The sequence below is a fragment of the Micromys minutus genome (genome assembly GCF_963924665.1).
Source record: "Micromys minutus genome assembly, chromosome: 13".
NCBI lineage: Eukaryota > Metazoa > Chordata > Mammalia > Rodentia > Muridae > Micromys > Micromys minutus.
In genome coordinates this window covers 36,057,282-36,077,628 of record NC_137982.1, presented here as the reverse complement: position 1 = coordinate 36,077,628, position 20,347 = coordinate 36,057,282, and the positions used below count along the sequence as shown (strand labels likewise).

Below are 20,347 nucleotides of genomic sequence, written 5' to 3'. Positions count from 1 at the left end.
TCATAGACAAGTCTCCCTGTCAACGCCTTTCCCTGAGTCAGCTTTCTTCTCCTTTCGGCTTTCAATGCTAAAGGGAGAGACAAAAGGGGGAAGATAATTACTACTACAATCCAGCTTAGTTACTATGAGATTTGTCTGCTTTTCTCCAGATACTAACAACCCATCAACCCCAAAGAAATACAGGAGCTCCCAGGCATTGCTCTCTCACGGCGCAATGCAGATACACAGCAGCAATTAAATCCTCTGCACTCTGTGAGCTAGAGATCAAGAACTGCAGAGAGGGGGAAATTTAAAAAAATACATGGAGAAACAAAAAAAGACATTTCCAAAGAGTTTTACAAGCATGCAAGATTTATACATGGTCCTCAACTGGGCAAACAAATACTTGATAAGTGGTGAAAATGTCAGTCATGCTCCACATTAAGGTAGCATAAGACCAGAAAATGACAGAACAAGATGCTTCCCCGCTCTGCTGAAAATGGCTTTTCCTTTGTTCCTACACTGGACCTTGATCTCTGGTAAGAAAGATGTCTTGGTAAGTATGATAGACACATTTTTCCATCTGAGAGAATGGCTTACTGCTTGCCACACATGTGTGGTATTTACAGAAAAAAACAAAACAAAAAACCCAGTCTACATATCAAAGAGATGATTCATTTCCTTCCAGAATAGACTCACATCTTGAAAGCTTCTGTTTAATCTCCTCTTCCAGTTATCTGCTCCAGTGATTGTGTTGACAATGTGACTACCATGTTTGTTGGATTTCTACACCATATGTATCACTATGTTTGTTGGGTTTCTACACTATATCTCTCATTATGTTTGTTGGGTTTCTACACTATATCTCTCATTATGTTTGTTGGGTTATTACACTTTATCTATCTTTCATTATGTGCTTCTACTCTCACAAGGAGTCATTATGGAGAGTGCAAATAGAGTGTTCAAACCAAAGACGCTTAGACCAAAGGTTTTGTTTCCAGAAGAGCAACATGATCCTTCCTCCAGTGCTCCTGGTGCCTGGAAAAATCCCATGTGCTGGAGGTCTCTCTGTTCTCCTTCACATTTATGGGATAAAGGACAACTTACATGCAACTTCTGAGATCCTGAACTAGAAGAATTGACACACCTTTTACTGTTAACATAATAATACCTTTAATAATACATTCATGAAATACTTGAATGTGTTTGCACTCTTGGTTTTACAACTATTCTCTGGGTGATAAAGGAACCAGTTTATGTTTTCTATTGGTTTTCTTGTGAATTTTTTTTTAGTGGTCAATAACTTAAACATATTCTAAGAGTGTGTTTTTAAAATTGTTTTTTTCTCCAATTCAAGATAGAAACAGCCCTTCTCAGTTGTCACCACCACCCGGCGCCATCAGGTAAGAAGTGCCGGAGCTTCTGCCATCTGTGGCTCGCTGCCAGCGCTGAGAGCTGGTGTGAGCGAGTGTCTATGGCACCCGGGTGTGTGCCTGCCACACTTCTCAGCACATACTCCTTACAGGTCAGAGCAAAGCAACTTTTTTTCCTTTTTCTTTTCTCCTTCCATGAGAAGAGATGACAGTGTGCACATGATGTGTTGAGCGCCTTAATTCTGTATTTTTAACTTCTCTATCTGTATGACTCACTGTTCTCTACTTTATGTTCCTTTCATAAGACAAATGTCTGCTATTCTGCTTTTCAAATGAACTTGTCCTTAGACTTCACCTGTACTTGCCTCTTCAGCCAAAAGAAGCAATAAAACCCAGCAAAGTGGGGTGGAGCTATAGGCAGAGCACTCACTTTCGTCCCAAGGTTGTGCAACCTACAGCCAGTGACTTAACCTCTCTGAGATAGAGTTTTTTTTTCAACACTAAATTGAGCATTAGACCATATGGTCTCTGAGTCTTCTTGTAGTTTACTTCCAGAATACTGATTTTGGTACTCCTGTTCTAATATACTGTCTTTTGTAAAAGGAATATTGTATCCTATCTTAAGAGACTGAGGGGATAGATACAGAGGCCTCTACTCAAGCATAATTGCTTTGTGCACAATACTTTAGAACTTAGGTTTCATCTAACTTCTTGATAAATACATGACTTCTCAATGGTCACTGGCACCACTTGTCACTAAGTAGTGAGAGGAGGAAGGGGGAAGGAGGAATAAGAGGAAGAGGAGAAAAGAGACTTAGACATCAACTTGACCCACAAATAAGCTCCTTCCTGATCTGCTTTATTATACTGGTGTTTTATATTATAGACAATAACTTTGTTTTATAGCTATTAGTTTATAATGGTTTAATTTATAACCATTAAAATTAATTTGGGGAGGCAGAAGTATTATAATCAGCTCAAAGACCTCTATGAAAATATTTTCTTTGGTTTTTCTAACAGTATGATGCCTCTCTCTCTCTCTCTCTCTCTCTCTCTCTCTCTCTCTCTCTCTCTCTCTTTCTCTCTCTCTCTCTATCTCTCTATCTCTCTGAGTTTCTTATTACATCTGTTTTTCTAGATGCTAATCAATTCAGTCTTTCATTTACACAAATATATATGTATATATATCACATATATGTTATTATTGTAATAAACATATATTGTCAGACATCCTGGGAAGATACAGGAATACACAATAGATAAAATTATCCTTGTTGATCAGCTCTGAAAACATACACACAGCAGTATACAGACTTATCTGTATCTGTGTGTGCAAGAATGTAAGAAGTGATGAATTGAAAGAGAGTGGGAAGAGGTACATGAGGGTTCTCAGAGAAGGATAGGGATGGGGAAATGATCTAATCACATCATAATGTCAAAAGTAAAATAACTAAAACCATAAAAAGAAGAAAGTGACACATTAAGAGTAAAGAGAAAAGACCACTACTGACATGCAACTGAGAAATCTATGGTGAAGCTTCTCCAGGGAACTCAAATATTGTTCTGACAAGTATTTGCCAAGAAGCTGGGGAAAGGCTCAGGCCTAAGAAATCACAGCAAAGGAGACCCTCTGATTGGAGGATGTAAGACGTACAGAGGAGAGGGGAAGAAGCAGAAGCAGGAGCCTGGTCTGATAGGCCAGCCGCGCTCCAGCGGATGGCCCCACATCCAGGGATGTTTGAACAGCATAAACAGGAGTCCATGGCTTAATAAACAAATGAGGAGATGACGTTCAGAGTTGGGATATGGGAGAGGATCAGAAAGGGGAAGGTGGGTATGAACATGATCTAAAGACATTGTACAAAACCTCAGAGAATAGTGAATTTTAAAAATATTGTTAACATTACTGAAAAATGCTCCTTTCCCAGCACTGATAGGTAGCAATGCAAGAAATATACATAGGAATTCATTTTACAAAGCATTGCACTTATTCACTAGTCATGAACTAAGTGCAGTTTTTGAGAGACCCGTTTCTATCAAACTATAAAGGAAGCTGTGGAGGAATCCTCAAGCCGGTGCCTACAGAGAGACTTCACCCCTACATTCTAGTGTCTTTGGTATAGGAAGGTAACTCTTCAATTTACCAAAAGATAAACATACACACCAATCCAGGCACACACGCTTTAATTTACCATGTTGTTGTGCCAGCAAGATACGCTAGGGAATGGTGGTACAAAGCCTGTGGAAGTAACCAGCCAATATGGAACCTATACCCAACACTGCTTGGCTGACCAAGAACCCGCAGATAAATAGCTGAAATGTTCAACAGTGGCAGCTTTAAAGGGATACAAATGGACTCATAGAGTGCTTAATGTGATCATAAACAAATCTTATTAGATTCATGATTTTGAAAATATCATTCTTACACGAAATGCTTAGAAAATAATTTTCTTAATGCTTTTTGTTTAGGCTCTTTAAGTCTTTGACATATCAGGATAACTAGGCTACTTTTTATTTCTTTCTTTTTTTTTTTTTTTTTTTTTTTTTTTTTTTGAGGGACTGATAAAGAGTACCCAGGAGCAGCTAATCACTTCTAACTTTCTTGAAAGGGTTCTCACACGTGCAAAAAGTGAACTACTTATGACACTTAGAGCCAACTTTTTATTTCACAGTCTTCTTATACTTTAGGTGTTGAGTTTAAAAGTTAGTTCTTAGGACTTTATAGTTTATATATTTCATGGTAGTTACCCATCAAGGCAGTCAAAAATTGAAAATCAAATTTAAGTCCATAAAATAAGAAACTGTAGAGGAGTGTCTTGTAGCACTGGTCATCCAGCACCAAAGGAGGCATCCTCAAGGTGAGCCGGAATCACAGTCAGCTCCTAACCTCTATTTCTGGTCAAAGCACATATGATAAAAACAGTATGTAACCGAAACAAATCATATGGCACTGCTGCTCCAAACCTCATCTTCACAGGCCCTTAAGCTTCTGAAGTACAGTATGGAAAATAACTGGCAGAAAAGGGTAGACCAAAGGATGTGTGGACCCAGCTTGGGTCTCAGTAACCTCATCTGTCGGCTTTTTTTGATTTTGACAAGTGGGTTGCCTGCCATTTAGCAAATGTGCAGAGTTCTTTTGTCACACTTCACTGTCTTCAGCAGATGTTGAGGGAAAGCAGTTGCTTTGGAAGGGTATTGTTGCTATTAATATCGATGGTTTCAGAGTTTCTCAAAGCCACTTCCTTTCTTTCAGTGTGAGACAGAGACACTAGCAACTAACAGGTCTAAATTACATCACTTCAAATAGTGAAGAAAAGTGATAGGCGAGGAGCACATTTAGGAACATCAGAGGTTCAAGGCAAACATGGCTCTCTCTCTCTCTCTCTCTCTCTCTCTCTCTCTCTCTCTCTCACACACACACACACACACACACACACACACACACAGTGGGGGGGAGGAGGAAGGGAGGGAGTGAGGGACGGAAGGAGGGACGGAGAAAGGAAGACAGCTAGATTGAGCTTTCATTCTATAATTAAAATTATACCAGTATGAATATGTGGGTTTTAAAAATAAATCAAGAAACACATAACTACACCAATATGAATAATGTTCTCCTTAAAACCAGACTTTTAAAATAAGTAGGTTTTCCAGGAAAGGTCACTCTTTGACTCTAATATTGACTTAAAGAAGCACACATTATGAAACCTTTGTTACAAAGAAAATCCAGGAAGAGTTTGGGTTATGGGCCTCCATAGTTCACGATGAAAAGCATCTGTAATTGTCTCACATTCTCCACTTGGTTCCCATGACTGGCGTTTTATTTTGAGTCTATCACCTAGACTTCATATTTAAAATAAACAGGAGAAATGTCAATTTTTACTGCCCACAGACTCAAATTGCTCTGCTATTACTCTGATTTCCTCTTAGGAGTTCTGACAAACACAGTGACCATGAGGATTACTGCAAGGGGCTTTAACTAGAATTTTGAATGGAGAATATCAAATTATGTTTTAGAAGGAATATTACTGCTGCTTAATCCAAGCAAAGGAATAAATACATGCTGGTTTTGAAGTCCTGTTCAAAGACATCATTCAAAAATTTTAGAAATAGTCTGTTAAGAAGCTTATATCAACCTCCTTTGCTCTAAATTTAAAGAAATTTAGAGAAAGCAATCAGCGAGATTTAGTCAAGCAATGAAAGAGGGAAAGAAGGGAGAAAGGAAGGAAAGACCACCCCAGCTTCTGGGGTGAAGATGATTGCTGTCTTGTTTACTCTGTTTGCTACAGAGATGACATCAAAGCAGCATGCCATTTTGGGGTGACAAAACCTTGCAATAAGAGATCCCCCCCCAAAGAATAACGTAGTCTCTCTATCTAGCCCATGGCTCCAATTGTGTTTCATGAAGTTTGGAAGTTTAGATATATCACAGAAAGCTCCCAGATTTGCAATTTTCAAAATTAAAGGGACAAATTCTCTTTTCCCAATCTAGCAATTTGCTACCATTGCTCGCTGAGTACAGTTCTGCCAGGTCTATTGTTTTATATGTGATACACCTGCATACATTAAAGGAAAAAAAAAGTTCCCTCATCTTTCCGAGTCCTTTAAAGAAACGAGTAGATATAGACCACCATATATATCAGTCTGGCATTGGATTGGAGTTCAAGACTTTCCAGGCCTTTTGCCTCCCCAAAACTCACACAGATGACACAGGCTGACCGGGTTCCAGTAGACACCACTTAACATAAGGAAATGCAACCAGGGAATAGGTTTGAGGGAAAAGATCTTACCTTTGGGGAATCAGCTTCTAGAGTGATTAGGAAGGGGAGCTTATGACAAAAGAATGTAATATAAAAATTAAGCAGAAAAGTTAATGAAAGGTTATAAAATAAGTAAATTAAATCATTTTCACACCATCCCCAAACATCAACCATTTTCCTATGAGAAGCAAAACTAGTTTAATACAGAACTTTCCTCTTTTTCTCTTCAGCATCTAAGATGGCGGCCTGGTATGATCTAAACTCATTTATAAATTCTGGAAAATTCAACTGAAATATCAGAATTCTCTTACTACTTAGCAACACTTCCTCTCTCAGCGTGCACAGCTGCAGGACTGCTCGCATGTCTACAGACAGATGAGAAGATGGATGTTCAGGTGAGGTTAGGGGACCTTGTCAGGAACTTGAAAATAGGGAACTGGAAATCAACTAAATGTAGAATGATCCTTACAAGTGCCAAATCATTTCCACAAAGAAATAGGAAGTGGGGAATGCAGTCTGGAGCCTACAGTAGTTCTGAGAGTTTGTGATGAAATCCATGAAACCACACAAAGAAAGAGTGGGCCAGAATGAATGTTCAAAATTGTCATGCACAGGGGTCGTTAATAGCTCCATTTCCCCCCCACTGTTGTAGTTTTGGAGTTAGCTTTAATTTGAAAGGAAGACACTGAGAAGCATAATGCTTGTAAAAATTACCATTCTCCCTTTAGAAAAAAAATTATGAAATATTTTAACTTTAAATTTGAATAAAATCAATAGTATCTGTTGAATCAATCTGGTGAATTTATGCCACAAAACATTAATTAATATAACCTTATTATTTCAAAATTCCAACCTTTTAGAAGGAAAGCGTGACTCCTTTTCTTTTGTGTTGTCAGCAGTAACTAGAAGGTTCCCCCACATGGCAGTCTTTGACATTTCATCAGAAATATTGATCACAGATGGGTCGTCTCTAGATAGGAGTTTACCCAAAATGGGATATATAGTCAATAAATAGGTAAAGGGGCATTCAGTTAGGGAAAATGAACATCAGACAATTTTATAAGTATGTAAAACATTTTATCAAAGTTTTTATAGTAAAGCAAATACAACATAAAGTTTTCATCTTAAGTAATTTAAAATGTACAATTATAAGTTATAAAAGGCGCTTACAACTTATAGCCTACTACTAGCTTCTGTCTCCAGAATTCTTTCATCTCATCAAACTGAAATTTATTTCTGTTAAACAACTTTCCACTTCATATTCTGTGTCTATTGTTTTGAGAATATTAAGAGCCCCATGGAAAATGGATCACACAATGTTTGGCTTGTGTGTGTGTGTGTGTGTGTGTGTGTGTGTGTGTGTGTGTGTGTGTTTTACTGGCTTAATTTATTTAAAGTGTCCTTATAGTTCAAGATGTCTAAACATATGCCTATGTTTATCTTCTTTTTTAAGGTTGAATAATATTCCATTTTGTTTATTATAATAGCACATTTTTATTGAAGAATTTTATTTTTAAAAACAAAGATAAATGTACAAATTTTAAGCATTTTTTGCATAAAAGTATACGAATACATTTTTGTCATTGCTTAGCTTTTTTTTTAAGGTTTGATAGTGTGCAATAAGGTCTTACTAGTTACAATGAGCATAAAGTACATGTAAAACAGGATGTAACCTGGAATTAGTCAAAGTTTTCTTGGTGTGTAAGGAGTAAACATAATGGTTTCTTCTTTTCTTTTCTTTTTTTTTTTTTTTCTTTTCTTGAACTTCATATAGTCTGTGAGTAGTTTGTGGGGTGTTCAGAGCTTTCTGGGGTTAGTATTCAATTATCAGTGACTGCATATTATGTCTGTTCTTTTGTGAACTGGGTTACCTCACTCAGGATGATATTCTCTAGATGCATCCATTTTCTTAAGAATTTCATAAAGTCATTGTTTCTGATAGCTGAGTAGTACTCCATTGTGTAAATGTACCACAATTTTTGTATCAGCACATTTTAATAATTAAAATAGAGAAGCATTAACCAACTCTCCATTATTAAAAAGTATTTGAAAATCTAATGAACAGAATCGAGTTTTATAGATAAAGACTTGGGCTACAGTTCTCTACTCCATTCCAGATCACCGAGATCAGTTTCCGTGTCTGTTGCTCAGTCACTTGCTCCTTGCATTTGCAGCATGGCAGATCCCCTGCAATAGCTGCCACAGGCTCAGATGCCTAAAATACTCTGCCTTCCTCCCCTCTGACCTCACTTCTTGTTATCTTACAACTGTTTACTGCTCTATAACCACATTCTAATATTCTCCAGACTATTCTTGAACAGTCTAGAGAAGCTCAGTGTTCCTAATGCTGAGACCCTTTAATACAGTTCCTCATGTTGTGGTAATCCATACCATAAAATTATTTAATTGCTACTTCATGTAATTCTGCTATGGGTATGAATCATAATGTAAATATGTGATATGCAGGATATCTGATAGTTGACATCAGAAGAGTAACAACCCACATAAGGCAACTTCCTCAAAAATATATAAAAATTCTAAAGAAAATATTACAATGTATAGATAGGGATTTGGGGTACAGTTTTCTTAATCCATCCCAGATCTCAGACTTTTGTTTCCAATTCTGTCCTAATTTCACCTGCTCAGGCATGCTTATGCTGCGAGTACTTTAAATTGCTGTTCTGCCCCCTAAACCTTCCAGTTGTTTTCTTTGTCTTTCTATCATTCCTTTTGCCATGTATAACTCTGTATTAGCTGTGCACATTTCTGTGCTCTGTCTTTATCCTTTACTTAGATAGAATCACGTGACAGCAGGATTCTAGATCACTGGTTAACAGCTGCTTTCTCAAAAGTCAGTGGGCATGGCATGTACTCTGTAATTCCTTGTTTGAAAGTGAATGCAGCCTGTGTCTTTGACAGAGCATTTCCCATACAGCTGGGAACCTACAGTATTAGGTTCTATGCTGGTATTTAGCTGGTTTGTTTAGTTTTGTTCTGTTTTTAGAGGGTAAATTTACAATACTTATAGAAAATATTTATGATGCTTCAAAACTTCCCTGAGTTAAAAACACAATCAAATGGCAGCATAAACTAATCACAGATGAAGTGACAATTTTTGTAACTAAGAAAATAGGTTTTTTTTTTTTTTTTTTAGTACATATAACTAGCATACTTTACTATGGGAAATGTTATATTAACAAAACTCCTGAGCTAGCCTCCATTGGTGACTACTCACAAGAGGACAACAAATCTACCAGTTACTGAACAAAGCACCAGGACTCAGCCTTGCTTAGTCTGAAAATATGTGTTTAATTTCTCCATCCTCCTTGAAAATGGAACTTCTTAGAATCTCAGAATAGGGGTTCAACCAATTTCAAAAAAAGCATCACATGAAAAACAAGTATCTCATGACATTATGAGAGAGACTTATGAGGAAAAAAGGTTTAGAAAATTCTGAATTAAACAAATTTAAAATTAAGCTTTAAGTGGGCAGTACTGTTTTGATTATCTCACATGCAAAGGTTATTTATGAATTTCAAGCTAGCATGCAATTTGTACCATTGAGCCCTTTTGAAATGACATGTCATAAAACTAGTCTCTGGAGAATTCACTTAAGAATATACTGACTCTCCTCAAGGGTATTGAGAGAGTGAGAGAAAGAGAGAGAGAATATGAGATTGAAGCTAAAATACTTTCACCAATTGCATGTACTTTTATGTCCCAGGAGATTACATCCAAGCATTTGGGGAGGGTACCATGTTGGATTGTGACTCCAAGATGCAATAATTTTTTTTGCCACATTGGCAATTTCCTTCCCTTAAATAATTTCAAATTTATTTATTTACTGGCAAAACCTAAGAATTTAGGACCCTTGGGTACCAAATAGTACTTGAAATAGACTTTAGAAGAAAATTGTTGAAACTAAACTTTGAAAGAGGAAGGAAGCCAGAGAATGAAGCAGAGAGGAGAAGGGAGCAGAAGAACAAGGGATGGAAGGAGCAACGAGGGGAGAAGAGGTCAAATGTCTGGAAGTTTCAATTGTAACTAACAAAACATTGTTTTTATGTCTTTGTGTATAAAAAGAATGATGTCATTTTCACAACTGCATCGATATTTGCTTAAAAGACAGACATGACTGATTCCTTTGGTTCAAAAACCTGGGTTATCCCACCAACCAAAGAGTACACATGGACCCATGGCTTCGTCTGCATATGTAGCAGAGGATGGCCTTGTCTGGCATCAGTGGGAGGAGAGGCCCTTGGTCCTGTGAAGGTGTGATGTGGTAATGCCAGGGCAGGGATGTGGGAGGAAGTGAGTGGCTGACTGAGGGAGCACTCTCATAGAAGCAGGGGAAGGGAGGATGGGATAGGAGTTTTCTAGACGGAAAACCAGGAAAGAGGATAGCATTTAAGATGTAAATAAAATATCCATTAAAAAAAAACTAGGTTATCTTTTTGGGAGTGACTTTTGTTAGGAGGATATTCTCAGAATAAAAGTATTTCCCACTGTCACCTTATGGATATTGGCTTTGTTTATGCTGACAGTGAACAATGTTACCTTCTGGTCATTTCTGAGAACATGAAAGTGATCTTTCCTATATCTTTTAAAATTTTAAAGAGAGAAAATTTGAGAGAGAGAGATGGGGAGAGGGAAAGGGAAAAGGAGAGGGAGAGAGATGGGGTAGAAGGAGAGGGGTGGAGAGAAAGAGAGAGGGAGGGAGGGAGAGAGAGAGAGAGAGAGAGGGAGAGAAAAGAGAGAGAGAGAGAGAGAGAGAGAGAGAAGGCTATGCCACATTTGGTTTTATTTATTTGGCTGCACAATGATTGCTGGCAGGACATACTGGAATGTAGAAATTTTTTTTTTTTTTTGGTCTTAGGTTGTTGTTTTAACACAACCTGAATAACTTCTTCATAGTATAGAATTCTTAAGCTGAGTATAACCAGCACATTCTAGACCTCTCGCTGCTATGGTTTAAATATCTATTTACCTGTAGTGTCCCTCCAGTGGGAGTTGTACTGTGCCCTCGTCTTCCATGGCTAGCATACTTTGTTCTTCCTGGAATGACAAATGTAACATGCATAAAGTGAACTCGATGGGTCTCTATTTTACATTAAAGAAGAAACACAGATTAATGTTTTATTATCTCATTAACCTCAGGACCCTCCACTTTGTTTGCACTTATTAATGCTAGCACAGGTCCTTTCAATAAAGCCTCAGCGACTAAGAACACAGTAATTAAGGAAAGTCTCATAACATGAAGTAATTTAAATGCTAACGATAATCTCTTCCTTGTCACTCAAGGCAAAACATGGTTAATTCCCAAGCACATTAAAGAAACAGATTAAATTGTACAAGAACGATTGGATGGGTGATGCACTGAGACTTTGGCTTTATAAGTTGAATTCACACTCCCCAAGTTCTCTGCTAGGTGGAGGTGAGGGTTACATATTTAGAGTACCAATTTTCAAACATGCAGAGCTGTCTGCATGCAGTGCTAAAAATATCACTAGGGTCCTACCTCTAGAGGGTCTGGTTCTGGAGGTCTGAATAGAGAGGACACACAACTGTGCATTTCTAACAAAGTCCAGGTGTTGATTATACTGATCTGGCACCACATTTTGATAATTGCTCTAGAGACTTGCAAAAAGACAGAAGACCCTTTCTTACATGCACCAAAACAAAGTATCTGTTAAACGTGCTTGAGAACCTGAGTCCACATCCCCAGAAACCACATAGAAGCTGGGTCAGCACCATCAGTGCTGAGAGTGGAGGCCAGGAAGTCCCTGAAGCTCTTTTTCCAGCTAGCCTAGTTGATTCGTGAAATCCAGGTTCCAAGACACACTCCCCATTCAAAAATTAAAATAAAAAATGATAGAAAAAGACACCTGACATTGACCATGTATATTTTTACAAACACACATACATTATATATGTGTATATATATACATGCATGTAAACCTGAACATATAACCTTTCACAGATTTGTGACTTGTCATAATGAAGTAATAGACAAAATACCCTCCATTTAGATGTATATTAAGGTTTTGTTTCATGCTTTATATTTCTTCTTACAACAGCAATATATTATCCTTCTCTGAAAGGTAAAAACACTTAATATATTCTTGTACACATTTTCTTCATTTATAAAAATTTTAACCCATAAACTTTGAGATAAAGATAAGCTTATGGAGCAGAGCAGAGCCTGGCCCAACCACCAGCCGGAAAGGCGGCTCGTACAGGCTGAGCTACTGTGACCTGGAACAGATCTTAGGAACTTCTGTTCCCACCCGGAGAGGGCTTCAGGACGCAGAGCAGAGCCTGGCCCAACCACCAGCCGGAAAGACGGCTTGTACAGGCTGAGCAACTGGTGAGTGGGAGACCTAGGCTGCGGGGGAGCAGAGGGATCTCTGCGGAGTGCACACAGAAAGGGCACCCCCTGCCCTGGCCTGCCTTGTCCTCCCCGATACAGTGACCGGGAACAGATCTTAGGAACTTCTGTTTTCACCCAGAGACGACTTCAGGACGCAGAGCAGAGCCTGGCCCAACCACCAGCCGGAAAGGCGGCTCGTACAGGCTGAGCTACTGTGACCAGGAACAGATCTTAGGAACCTCTGTTCCCATCCGGGGGCGACTTCAGGACGCAGAGCAGAGCCTGTCCCAGCTGCCACCCGGAACCTGGGCTGCTGGGGAGTAGAGAGATCTCTGAGGAGTGCACACGGAAAGTGTACCAGGGACACAGACCAGATACAAGGGAAAGGCAAGAACATATCACTGACAACAAAATGGCAAGAGGAAAGAGAAAGAGTATATCCCAAGGAAACCAAGACAATCTAGCAACACCAGAACCCAGCTCTCCGATAGTAGCAAACATAGGAATTCCAAACACTCCAGAGAAAGAAGACACAGACCTGAAAACATGTCTCAAGACGCTGATAGAGTTACTTAAACAAGAAAGGGAGGAAAAGCAAAAAGATTCAGAAGCTTTTAAAGAAGAAACAAGAAAAACACTCAAAGAACTCAAAGAACGAGACGAAACCAGAACCAAGGAAATAAAGGAATGGAAGAGGAAAATTAAAACAGAAATTGACACAATAAAGAAAGCGCTAAAAGAGATAACCCTAGAGTCAGAACACCAAAAAAAGAAATCAGGAGTCACAGAAGCAAGCATTTCCAACAGATTACAAGAGATCGAGGAGAGAATCTCGGGGGCAGAAGACAACATTGCAAACATAAACAAAACAGCCAGAGAAGATGCAAAAAACAAAAAGCTCCTAACCCAAAATGTCCAGGAAATACAAGACACAATGAGAAGACCGAACCTAAGAATAATAGGAATAGAAGAGGGAGAAGAGTATCAACTAAGAGGCACAGTAAATATCTTCAACAAAATCATAGAAGAAAACTTCCCTACCCTCAAGAATGAGATGACCACGAGCATAAAAGAAGCCTTCAGAACTCCAAATAGGTTGGACCAGAAAAGAAATACCTCCCGACACATAATAGTAAAAACATCAAGTGCCCAAAGTAAAGAAAGAATACTAAAAGCAGTAAGGGAAAAAGGTCAGGTAACATATAAAGGCAGACCAATCAGACTCACACCCGATTTCTCAACAGAGACTATGAAAGCTAGAAGAGCCTGGACAGACATCATGCACTCCTTAAGAGAGCACAAGTGCCAGCCCAAGCTGCTATACCCAGCAAAACTATCAATCACCATCGATGGAGAGACAAAGATATTTCAAGACAAATCAAAATTCACACAATATCTGACCACAAACCCAGCACTACAACGAATTATAGGTGGAAAACCCAATACAAGGAGGGAAAATACAGCCTAGTAAAAACAAGAAAACTCCTAAACAAAAAAACTAAAGAAAAAAACACAGACACAACTCAACCCAAAAAAGCAAAAATGGCAGGAAACAGAAACAATTATTCCTTGATATCTATTAACATAAATGGTCTCAACTCCCCAATAAAGAGACATAGACTATCAGACTGGATACATAAACAAAATCCAGCATTTTGCTGCATACAGGAAACTCATCTCAGAGACAGAGACAGACACTATCTCAGAGTAAAAGGGTGGGAAAAAAACTTCCAAGCAAACAGCTCCAAGAAGCAAGCTGGAGTGGCTATTCTAATATCGAATAAAGTAAATTTCCAACCAAAAGTTATCAAAAAAGATAAAGAAGGACACTTTTTACTCATTACCGGGGAAATCTGTCAGGAGGAACTCTCAATCCTTAACATATATGCTCTAAATAAAAAATCACCCACATTCATAAAAGAAACTCTACTAAAGCTCAAAAAATACATTTCACCTCACACAATAATAGTGGGAGACTTTAACACCCCACTCTCACCAATGGACAGATCAGGGAAACAGAAACTGAACAAGGACACAGCAAGACTAGCAGAGACTTTGAACCAACTAGAATTAATAGATATATACAGAACATACTATCCTAAAGTAAAAGAATACACCTTCTTCTCACCACCCCATGGCACCTTCTCGAAAATTGACCACATAATTGGACACAGAACGAGCCTTCATCGATATAAGAAGATTGAAATACTCCCATGCATCCTCTCAGATCACCATGGTCTACAGCTGGTCTTTAACAACAACAAAGACAACAAAATGCCCACATACACATGGAAACTAAACAACACTCTGTTAAAGGATAGCAGGGCCAAAGAAGAAATAAAGAAAGAAATTAAGGATTTTCTAGAATTCAACGAAAACGAAAACACAACATACCCAAACCTATGGGATGCAATGAAAGCAGTATTGAGAGGAAAACTCATTGCCCTAAGTGCTTCCAAGAAGAAACTGGAGAGAGCTCACATCAGCAACCTGACAGCACAGCTAAAAGCACTAGAACAAAAGGAAGCAGATATACCCAAAAAGAGTAGACGGCAAGAAATAATCAAAATTAGGGCAGAAATAGACCAAATGGAAACAAAAAAAAACCATTGAAAAAATCAACAAAACAAAGAGTTGGTTCTTTGAGAAAATCAACAAGATTGATAAACCCCTAGCCAGACTAACTAAAGGGCAAAGAGAGAGTATCCAAATTAACAAAATCAGAAAGGAAAGTGGTGACATAACAACTGAAACTAAGGAAATTTAAGAAATCATCAGATCCTACTACAAAAACTTATACTCCACAAAATTGGAAAATCTGGAGGAAATGGATGAATTCCTAGACAGATACAAGGTCCCAAAGTTGAACCAGGACCAAGTAAACCATCTAAATAACCCTATAACACCTAAAGAAATAGAAGAAGTCATCAAAAGCCTCCCAACCAAAAAAAGCCCAGGTCCAGACGGGTTCAGTGCAGAATTTTATCAGACATTTATTGGGGATATAACACCAATATTCGCCAAGCTATTCCAAAAGATAGAATCAGATGGAATATTACCCAACTCATTTTTTGAGGCTACAATAACCCTCGTACCTAAGCCACACAAAGACCCTACAAGGAAAGAGAACTTCAGACCAATCTCACTTATGAACATTGATGCAAAAATACTCAACAAAATCCTTGCAAACCGAATCCAAGAACATATCAAAACCATCATTCATCATGACCAAGTAGGCTTCATCCCTGAGATGCAGGGATGGTTTAACATAAGGAAATCCATCAATGTAATCCACCATATAAACAAACTTAAAGACCAAAATCACATGGTCATCTCACTAGATGCTGAGAAAGCATTCGACAAAATCCAACACCCCTTCATGTTAAAAGTCCTGGAAAGAACAGGAATCCAAGGCCCATATTTAAACATAATAAAAGCAATATACAGCAAACCAACAGCCAACATCAAACTTAATGGCGAGAAACTTGAAGCAATCCCACTAAAATCAGGGACTCGACAAGGCTGCCCACTCTCTCCCTACCTATTCAACATAGTACTGGAAGTCCTGGCTGGAGCAATTAGACAGCAAAAGGAGATCAAGGGGATACAAATCGGAGAGGAAGAGATAAAAACATCACTCTTTGCTGATGACATGATAGTGTACTTGAGTGACCCCAAAAATTCCACCAGAGAACTCCTACAGCTGATAAACAAGTTCAGCAAAGTGGCCGGATACAAAATTAACTCAAACAAATCAGTAGCCTTCCTATACTCAAAGGACAAACATGTGGAGAAAAAATTAGGGAAAAGGTACCCTTCACAATAGTTACAAAAACTATGAAATACCTTGGTGTGACTCTAACTAAGGAAGTAATGGACCTGTATGACAAGAACTTCAAACCTCTAAAGAAAGAAATTGAGGAGGATCTCAGAAAATGGAAAGATCTCCCATGCTCATGGATTGGAAAGATCAACATCTTAAAAATGGCCATCCTACCAAAAGCAATCTACAGATTCAATGCAATCCCCATCAAAATTCCAACCCAGTTCTTCATGGAATTGGAAAGATCAATGTGCAATTTCATATGGAATAACAAAAGACCTAGAATAGCGAAATCCATCCTCAACAACAAAAAAACATCTGCGGGAATCACTATCCCTGACCTCAAGCTATATTACAAGGCAATTGTGCTGAAAACTGTATGGTACTGGTACAGAAATAGGCAAGTTGATCAATGGAATAGAATAGAAGATCCAGAAATGAGCCCTCATGTATATGGTCACCTGATTTTTGACAAAGGAGCAGTAAACATTCAATGGAAAAAGGACAGCCTATTCAACAAATGGTGCTGGTCCAACTGGCACTCAACATGCAAAAGAATGAAAATAGACCCGTTCTTATCTCCTTGTACAAAGCTCAAGTGTAAGTGGATTAAAGATCTCCACATTAAACCAGATACACTGGAACTATTAGATGAGAAAGTAGGGAAAACCTTAGAACACATAGGCACAGGAGAAAATTTCCTGAACAAAACACCAATGGCTCAAGCTCTAAGGTCAAAGATTAACAAATGGGACTTAATGAGATTGCAAAGTTTCTGTAAGGCTAAGGACATCGTCAAGAAAACAAAACGGCAACCAACAGAATGGGAAAAGATCTTTACCAACACCACATCAGATAGAGGCCTAATATCCAAGGTGTACAAGGAACTCAAAAAGCTAGACACCAGAGAATCAAATAACCCTATTAAAAAATGGGGTACAGAGCTAAACAAATCATTTTCAGTTGAGGAACACCGAATGCCCGAGAAACATCTGAGGAAGTGCTCGACATCCTTAGCCATCAGGGAAATGCAAATCAAAACAACCCTAAGATTCCACCTCACACCAGTCAGATTGGCCAAGATCCAAAACTCAGATGACAGCAGATGCTGGCGAGGCTGCGGAGAAAGAGGAACACTTCTCCACTGTTGGTGGGGTTGCAAGCTAATACAACCACTCTGGAAATCTGTCTGGCGATACCTCAAAAAATTGGATATAGTACTACCTGAAGACCCAGCTATTCCACTTCTGGGCATATACCCCAGAGACACTTTAATACACAACAAAGATGTATGCACCACAATGTTCATAGCGGCTCTATTTATAATAGCCAGAAGCTGGAAAGAACCCAGATGTCCTTCAGAAGACTAATGGATACAAAAATTGTGGTACATATACACAATGGAATACTACTCAGCCACCAGAAACAATGACTTAACCAAATTCTTAAGAAAATGGCTGCATCTAGAGAAGATCATCCTGAGTGAGATAACCCAGTCACAAAAGAACAGGCATAATATGCAGTCACTGATAGTGGGATGCTAACCCCAGAGGCTTGCACTCCCCCAGAAACAACTCACAGACTGTATGAAGTCCAAGAAATAAAGAAAACAAAAACTATACATATATTCACAAAACAAGAAGACTTTCACTATTTCCATGTTGCGTTTTGTTTTGCATGTACTTTACGCTTATTGCAACTAGTATGTTTTCAATGCATACTGTCAAGCCCTTGAAAAAAATCAAGTACTGACTAAAAAACATATTCACATGGTTTTATGTAAAATTTATTTTAATGTCTGAAAAAACTGTACTGACAAAAATGTATAATTTTAAGCAAAAAATGTTTAAAATCTTTAAAAAAATAATAAGCTGTTAGTCTTTTGTGTAGATGGAAATATCTCAAGAAACACTTCTTGTTATGATTAATAATTTGAGTCTTATTTGTAACAGATAAGAGACCAATGTATTTTCCATGTATTTTCATGTTAAAAAAAAAATAAATCTTGTTTTGAAGACAAAAAAAAAAAAAAAAAAAAAAAAAAAAAGATAAGCTTATGGCTATCATAAAGAAATATCATTTATTTTTCAATGACAGTATCATTAAATTTTTGCATTCATGATATATGTTTAGATATATGAAGATTGTGTGTATACACACAGTCTTATTTAAGGCATTCAGTTACAAATTTGTCATCTGCCCTTGGCCTAGATTATTATTTAGGACAATTTTTAAATGTTAAAATTGTTGTGTCTGACTCCTGGAATAGATTTATAAGATATGCAGACCCAAAGAACCAGTTGTTCCTTCCTACCTGGGAAATGGCTAAGAAGAAACAGTATTGGTACTAAAGGCCCCTCTTCTTAGCTTAGCTTAAATAATGTGACCAAACTAATTAAGTTAACACACTGAAGTTAACCAGATTAAATTAAACCAGCTGCCTAAACTCAGTTTAGTTCAATTGACCTAACTGAACCAGTTTCTAGTTGGTAATGAGATGGCATTGGCTTACTGCCATTATTTCCATGGGCAAAATGTTGAATGCCATATTTATTATAATTTCAAGTGATGAAGTGTTATTAGATGCTTCTGCAGCTGGCTAACTTGTGACTGCACATAGAGGTAGGTCTCAGCTCTTGCTTGCAGCACTCTCCCAGCCTGCTGATTAAGACAGGTCCTTCTGAGCATACTTCAGCCCTGATGGCTGCAGAAGCTCAGGTCATCTATGCTGTGGAATAATGTGAGGGGCCTCCATAAGCTCTTCTACCAACTTTGCCTATATGTTCCCCTCAGATACTACCCTGTGTATTATACTCCATGGGACTAATATTTCCTTGTGTCCAATGTTATAATTATATTCACTTTCTCTGCTGTTTTATAAGGAATTGGTTTCTTTCAAAGCCCACTTATGGCCTTGTCATGGACAGTGTTCTTAGAACTAAAAGGTGAGTAGTGTATGTGTCACTCCTGTGGCTTAAAATCTGACAAGAATCAACTTAAGGGAGTTATTTAGGCTTACAGTTTAACAATAGGAAGGCTGTCATGGCAGAAACATAAGGCACTTGTCATAAGCAGCAAGGAGGTAGAGGCAAAACCAGAAGGGAGGCTCAGCTATAAATATAAAACCTGAGGGTCTCCCACTGACTAGTCTCCTCTAGTGAGGGTCTACTCTGTTCAGGTTCCACAACATTCTAAAAAGTTTCATTATCTGGGAAATGAGTGCTCAAACACACATGGCTATAGACAACATTTATTTTTTTATTTTTCTAATGCAAAACATTTTAATAAGTTGTTGAATGTACAGTTATTAGAATTATCTAATTATCACCTGTAAAAAGTGGTATATCACATTAGATGGTTCTAGAAACACAGTGATGAGATTAAACTAGACCATTCTGCTCTGTTCTCCCATGGTTATTTGGTTATTTTTGAGACTCAAGTAAGTAGCTTAACTGTGAACCCTTATTAATATAAAAGCAAGTTACATATTTTCAACACACAAGGTGACAGAGTAACTGTTCCCATTTTGGCGATATAGAAGGGAAAGACATGCAAAAGTAAGTCCAAAACCCAGGAAGACAAACACCAAATCCTATCAAATCCTATAGCTTCATGTCCAGCATCTGAAACCCATGATGGTGTATCATCTGTGATCCAAAGTGCTACAGTAGTTCCATCTCTACTTCTTCACTGCCTGTAGCATACATAGCTTCTCTCTTTGCTAGCTCCACTACTTCCTCCAGGCTTTCCTTTGAAGTAACCCTCTGGTTCTGTTATCTCCCACATGAGGCTTTCTTTATAAGCCAATCTTCAACCCCACAGCCTCATTCCCCCCCCTCGGGGCCTCTTTCACAGGGATTCCAATCCTGTTGTATACTTTGTATACTTCTTGGCCTCAGTAGCCTTCAGAAATCTTGGCAAAAGCTTCATTGATTCTCTTAGTTTTGCATTTCTCATGCCTATCCAACTGCTACAACTTAGTGCTGCCAAGTCCTTCAACCAGCTCAAAATGAAGCTGTATCAGCTTTGTATACTGACCCTATGG

The 20,347-nt window shown here is 38.3% G+C and overlaps 1 protein-coding gene across 7 annotated transcripts in view; it reads right to left on the bottom strand.

Annotated features, from left to right (window-relative positions):
- The window catches only part of SLC4A10 (solute carrier family 4 member 10), a gene marked incomplete at both ends in the record, with an annotated part of 275,521 nt that continues 255,174 nt past the window's right edge, over positions 1 to 20,347 (bottom strand). For all 7 annotated transcript variants that reach the window (XM_080928210.1, XM_080928213.1, XM_080928212.1 and 4 more), the window contains 3 exons: positions 1 to 67; positions 6,963 to 7,079; positions 11,097 to 11,164. In XM_080928210.1, the coding sequence (XP_080784336.1) occupies positions 1 to 67; positions 6,963 to 7,079; positions 11,097 to 11,164 (252 nt within the window). The remainder of the gene's footprint in view (positions 68 to 6,962; positions 7,080 to 11,096; positions 11,165 to 20,347) is intronic.